Source organism: Amphimedon queenslandica, unplaced genomic scaffold (assembly GCF_000090795.2).
Source record: "Amphimedon queenslandica unplaced genomic scaffold, v1.1 AMPQUscaffold_13480, whole genome shotgun sequence".
NCBI lineage: Eukaryota > Metazoa > Porifera > Demospongiae > Haplosclerida > Niphatidae > Amphimedon > Amphimedon queenslandica.
The window spans coordinates 50,901-57,795 of NW_003546284.1; the positions used below are offsets into that span (position 1 = coordinate 50,901).

The window sequence follows — 6,895 nt, forward strand, 5'->3', positions numbered from 1 at the left end:
CAGCCTGATAAGTTGTAGATAGCCCTGTCACACAATTCAGTTTGCTGACAGAGGATGCTCAAATAAAGGAAGATGATCTACCTAGTGCAACCCCACCAAAGGGTATGTCAAGTGAAAGGAAATGGCACCTTTATTGAGTACCGTAAATCCTTAAATAGAAGCCACATTTGAATAAATGCCAGGGTAGCAATACAATTTAACTGTAAATATGCAACATTACTCCATGACTAACTTAGTAGTCTAGTGGATAATGTCTGAAGCTTCACAAGTCAAAAGCATGAGGATATGGGTTCGAATCCCGCTCTGGGCCAAATTTTTTTTATTATTAATATATTTTTTCGAGATCCAAATGCCATTTTAAGAAATAGATGGCCAGGCTTTTATTAAAGGAAATACGGTAATAAGATCATTTTGCAGATAGACATGCAAAGATGCCCACTTCCTGATGCACATCAACCAACGAAATTATCCCAACAATCAACACTAGGTGTAGACGATCCATCAGACCTTGCAATGGAGATCTAAGTACCATATTCTTCAAGCCAATCTTTAGAACCATCTGCAATGCAAAGAAAGTGCAATAATGGTAGTCAGTTTGGTCATAATAGGACTTTTCCACGCAATCAGTAAGAAAATAACAGAAATGACTTTGTGTAAGCACATACTATTAATTTACTTTGAACAATGGAGGAACTAGTTTGTTGACAACAAACAGGCTACTGATCCTCTGAAACTGGAATGGAACTACTTTAATAGCCAAACACTCAAACAATTGATCCCCTAAAACAGCAGTGGATCTAGGTTGAATGTCAAAAAATTCAAACTATGGATCCACTAAAGGAGAGGGACTAGTACGTAAAGCTAACACATACAAACTATGGATCCTCTTTCTTAAAACAAAGGTGTGGAACTAGTATGAACATGAGACGTCAACATCAACATAAACACTCATCTTTGTTTAAATATTCTATTTTCTATATAGTAACTAAATTACTACAAACTTCGATTACATTTTACACCAGGAGAACAGTGGATGTAACTTTCAATGACTAGTTACAGAGAAAATAAAGTGTTATTGAAGGTACATGCATCTCACAATGATTCCAAGATATCTGCTAGAGTTGGAATTGCTTTTATCATTTAAGAATGTAATCTAGATTTACTGTGCATTATTATCAAAACAAATCATTACAAATTAATCATTATATAGGAAAAGGTAAAGGAAAAACAGAAAAATCAGCCTTTCAATTCAATACTAGTTACCTGAGAAGCACAGTGAAGCAACAATTGGATCCAAATCTGGCCACGGTAAACCACCAACTGACGATAACTACCAACGCCTAGCTACCATGTCCCAAAGAAAACCATTGACTAACAAAAATTGACGTTTCATGAGTTTTTATATTGGCTTCCTGTCTTATAATATTTGTAGTTCAACATGCTGAGATATTATTGTACTTAGACCAGCAAACCACACCTCCCAAGTTTAATTAATTTACTATAGCACTCCACTGGTAACTTGGAGTATATCAGGTATCAACTCTATTGAGCACATTGTGAAATTCCTTTTTGCTAAATAGTGCTTTCTTGTTGAAGACCATCAATACATACAGTGTCTTAACTACTGTAACATTGAACATCAGTACATCCCAATATTGTACATAGTACTCCATGAGAAGGATTTGAAGAGGTCTCTAATACATGACTAGGAAGAGTGAATCAATAAAGCAAGCATATTAACGTGTTGAGGATGTACAAGAGTGAGAAAATGGAATTCATATAGCACTTGACTGAAGTGAAATAATTTAAGATATGCACCCGTATGAAAAAAAATAAGTATAAGCTGTAGAGTCTATGAAGAGAAGGAAAGAGAGAAAAGAAACGAGAAAAGAAACAGAAATGACTGTTAGTGTAATTAATATTATCGAGGAAAAGAAATGTTCATTAGTGAAATTTTGTTACGAAGAAAGCTACATATGGTCACACATTTTGTCATAAAAAGAGTCAGAGAACACCAAAAGGAAAAAATACCATATAATAACATGCAATACTTGTAAACATATAATTGACGTGTACAAAGAAAGTTTTGAAATCTAGCTTGATGCATCTATGAAGGACAATAAACAATAAAAACAATGTTTAATGGACCTTGTGCATTGAACATTCTAATTAACGCACACCTCTCAACTACTGTTTGATGGTGGATCTTTTAGTGAATAGCGGCTGACCTGTTTTCTTTTTTATCAAGTCATTCTTACTTTACGAGCCACTTTAAGCTATCTTTTTTTTTCATCACAATCTTTTTATTTCTCCTGCAAGCTCTTTGGTTGTGTGTTGGCTTTTTAACCAGTTTTTCATAGGCCTATTCTCACCCTTTGGCAAATCCCATTTTGGTAAATTTTGCTTCCAGAAGTCAGGGCGCCTGCGCCTCCATTGCTATGAAAACATGAGTGTATTCACCTGAGTCCTATAACTAAAAGTTACAACAAAAGTTCAAAAAAAGATTGAGTAAGATTTAGAGTATTCATTGGTCAAAAAAGTAATGGAAACAAGGACAAGTAGGATTCCAAACAACCAGTTATTCCAAACGACCGATTATTTCGAACGACTGACTACACCCACACGAACACAGAAATGAAATGAAAATCCTACTCTGGCGACACAAATTCTACAGTACATTGCAAGGTGATTTGTAATTTACTTACATAATAACATTAAAAGGACAATGTAGAGTTGAATTTGTGCCACAAGAGTAGGATTTCATTTGGTATTTTTCCTATGGGTATAGTTAGTTGTTCGGAAAAATCGGTTGTTTGAACTAATCGGTTGTTTGGCATCCTACTTGTCCTTGTTTCCATTTCTTTATTGACGGATTGATACTCTGAATCATACTCAATTTTTATTTATTTTTGTTACAACTTGTTTGTATTAATTTTTTTAGACATTTTATATTGATTCATCTTAGGAATAATAAGCTTTAAGGTGGTTTAATTAAAGTACAGTAATAAAAAATCAATTAAATCATATAACAACACGTTATTCTTAAATTAATTAAAGTATCTGTATCTTCCTCTTCCTCAGCCTTGGTAGCCTCCCGTTGTCCTTCCCACCCTGGCTGCTCTTCCTCTATGACTCGGTTGAATGTCCGGCTGGTCAATGGCCCCGTCTGCTACTCCCAGAATTCTGACTGAAAGCCTCATGATTATGACCTCCAGCTTGCTGACTGCAGTCATTGTTGTGACCAGGGACAGGCAGGACATAAATCCACTGTTCCCCGGCCAGTATCAAGTACGCCCCAAAAAGTCCTTCTGTGGGTAAAACTGATATTAGGGGGAGTACTAAAGGTTAATTGCTGGTAGTGGATGGATTGCTGGTAGTGGCCGATTTGCTTGTAATGGCTTGATTGCTTGTAGTGACTGGATTGCTGGTAGTGGCTGGATAGCTGGTAGTGGCTGGATTGCTAGTGATGGCTGGATTGCTGGTAGTGGCTGGATTCCGTGGATTGCTGGTAGTTGCTGGAATCAGTGGATTGCTGGTAGTGGCTGGATTGCTGGCATAGGCTATATTACTGGTAGTGCCTGGATTTCTGGTGGTGGCTGGATTCAGTGGATTTCTGGTAGTTGCTGGATTCAGTGGATTGCTGGTAGTGGCTGGATTGCTCATAGTGACTGGATTGCGGAGTGGCTGGATTGCTGGTAGTGGCTGGATTCAGTGGATTGCTGGTAGTGGCTGGATTGCTGGTAGTGACTTGATTGCTGGTGGTTGCTGGATTGCTGGTAGTGGCTGGATTCAGTGGATTGCTGGTAGTTGCTTGATTCAGTGGATTGCTGGTAGTTGCTGGATTGCTGGTAGTGGCTGGATTGCTGGTAGTGGCTGGATTGCTGGTAGTGGCTGGATTCAGTGGATTGCTGGTAGTGGCTGGATTGCTGGTAGTGGCTGGATTGCTGGTAGTGGCTGGATTGCTGGTAGTGGCTGGATTGCTGGTTGTGGCTGGATTGCTGGTAGTGGCTGAATTGCTGGTAGTTGCTGGATTGCTGGTGTTGGCTGGATTGCTGGTGGTGGCTGGATTCAGTGGATTGCTAGTAGTTGCTGGATTCAGTCGATTACTGGTAGTGGCTGGATTGCTGGTAGTTGCTGGATTCAGTGGATTGCTGGTAGTGGCTGGATTGCTGGTTGTGGCTGCATTGCTAGTAGTGGCTGGATTTCTGGTAGTGGCTGGATTGCTAGTAGTGGCTGGATTGCTGGTAGTGGTTGGATTGCTGGTAGTGGCTGGATTGCTGGTAGTTGCTGGATTTAGTGGATTGCTGAGAGCTGGATAGCTGGTAGTGGCTGGATTGCTGGTAGAGGCTGGATTGCTGATAGTGGCTGGATTTCTGGTAGTGGCTGTGGATAGCTGGTAGTTGCTGGATTCAGTGGATTGCTGGTAGTGGCTGGATTGCTGGTTGTGGCTGGATTGCTGGTTGTGGTTGCATTGCCAGTAGTGGCTGGATTTCTGGTAGTGGCTGGATTGCTGGTTGTGGCTAGATTGCGGGTAGTGGCTGGATTGCCGGTAGTTGCTGGATTGCTGGTGGTGGCTGGATTCAGTGGATTGCTGGTAGTTGCTGGATTCAGTCGATTGCTGGTAGTGGCTGGATTGCTGGTAGTGGCTGGATTCAGTGGATTGCTGGATTCAGTGGATTGCTGGTAGTGGCTGGATTGCTTGTAGTTGCTAGATTGCTGATAGTGGCTGGATTGCTGGTAGTGGCTGGATTCAGTTGATTGCTTGTAGTGGCTAGATAGCTGGTAGTGGCTGGATTGCTGGTAGTGGCTGCATTCAGTGGATTGCTGGTAGTTGTTGGAATCAGTGGATTGCTGGTAGTGGCTGGATTGCTGGTAGAGGCTGGATTGCTGGTAGTGGCTGGATTTCTGGTAGTGGCTGGATTCAGTGGATTGCTGGTAGTTGCTGGCTTCAGTGGATTGCTGGTAGTGCCTGGATTGCTGGTAGTGGCTGGATTGCTGGTAGTGGTTGGAGTGTTGGTAGAAGTTTTGCCCTCCATCAGCCCATTAACCACCTCCACCACCTGCTGCTATTTTCTTTCAGTTAGATCATTATCAGTGCGGCCTATCCTTTCCGCTGCCTTCTTCCTCTCCTTTTTTCCCCTAACTGATAGTGATTCTGATAGCTATCTAGGCACTCTATTTATATATAGAATTGTTTAATAACTTAATAATAACTAGCTGCATTGTGAGAGGTCCTTTTCGTTATTGTGATTGGTTGCATGATAGGATAGATGGGTTGACATGTGCCATATCTCAAAGTCTAGTTAGAGTAAGTGTTTAACTGTGAAGTTAGGTTTCTGTCAGAAGTAGCAATTTTGTAACTTTTGACAGAAACTGAAATTCACAGTTCAACACTTAGCCTAATTAGCCTTTGGGATGGCACATGTTTCCATGTGTACAATAACAGTCTAATCATGTAATCTATACATTAATAGTGTATAGCAACTAAACTAACAAATTAAAAGTATAAATGTTATCAATCAAATTATAAGACATATGTTTTGAATCTTTTATTCAAAACAGAGAATGTGTACTGTGCTGCCACCCCTTCCTTGGTGAGGTCAAGTTGCTTCTATGAATGTGAAAGAGAGCAGTCTTAATATTAATAAAGTGCATAAAACAAGTGCATTTTATTTTCACATGTAATTCACACATTTTAACAACCATTATATACCACCATTACACTGCTGTGACATTACACTAATTAGGTTCTCTATTCCTTCTCCATGGTTATGAATCTTCTATCCTTTTATAAACAGTAACTGTGCAATAAACTGAGTGATAAAGTAAACATAATACCTTCCAGCTTTGTTGGCCAGTAGGGACAAATTTTATGTCCTAACTGTTGCCACCACTTCACAACAGTGAGGTCAAGCTGGTAACGAAGGGGACAAAGATGGCCATATAGCAATGTTAATAAACATTGTCTTAAGATTAATTACATAATGTCAACGATGACATTTCATGCATGATTACTTAATTTATTTCTTATGGCTAATGTCACTGTGTCTTATTCATTATTTATCTTATTATGGCCAATATGACAGTGCCTTCTTAATTATTTCTTATTTCTTATGGCATAAATTATTGATTCATATTATGGCCAATAAGACAGTGCCTTATTCATTATTATTTAATATTACTTAAGCCAATAATAGACAGTGTCCCAATCTCATTCTTAATTATTTTTGTATTTGTTATGGCAAATATGACAGGGTTTTAATTACAAACCATTATACTCTGTCTCATGTTTTATGGACTACTTCTTTACATGTATTATGGCTATTATTTCTTCATTACAAGGTAAGACTATTACTATGACACTGCTTTAGTAATCTGTCATTTTAAGCTTTGGCCAACATGACACTGTCCCATTATGATTAATTATGGCTAACATGACACTCCTCAATAATAATTCATTTTAAGCTATGGCCAATATGACACTTCCTTGAGCATTGAATTACTATTGGCACAACAAATACAGTACTTAGTTGAGACAACGAGGCCTTGCAATTGCAATACAGGTCAACTGTGTTGTCATTGTACAGCAATCGTGTGATGGGTGTGATAAAGTGCACTGGTGTATTCATAAAGCGGGGGTAAGAAAATTATGGTAATATGGTGTAAAAGCCATCAGGTAACACTTGACAATAAAGATCATAACTTTAACTAAGGCCGTTATAATTAGATTCATTGTTTCTCGTCCCCGCCCGCATATTAATCTGTTGCGCGCCAATTTTCTGTTATTGTAACTTTACTAACTTATTGATTCTTATTGAATACCGAATTTTGTCAGCTAGAGTGTCAGCAACTTTTCCTCATCTTTTTCAAGGTATGTAGTTGTTAAAACTACATA

The 6,895-nt window shown here is 38.9% G+C and overlaps 1 protein-coding gene across 1 annotated transcript in view; it reads right to left on the bottom strand.

Annotated features, from left to right (window-relative positions):
* Positions 1 to 3,565: 3,565 nt before the first annotated feature.
* Positions 3,566 to 6,895, bottom strand: part of LOC109580725 (sporozoite surface protein 2-like) — a 13,335-nt gene continuing 10,005 nt past the window's right edge. Inside the window, exon 4 of the mRNA XM_019994211.1 lies at positions 3,566 to 4,287. Within this exon, the coding sequence (XP_019849770.1) occupies positions 3,566 to 4,287 (722 nt within the window). The remainder of the gene's footprint in view (positions 4,288 to 6,895) is intronic.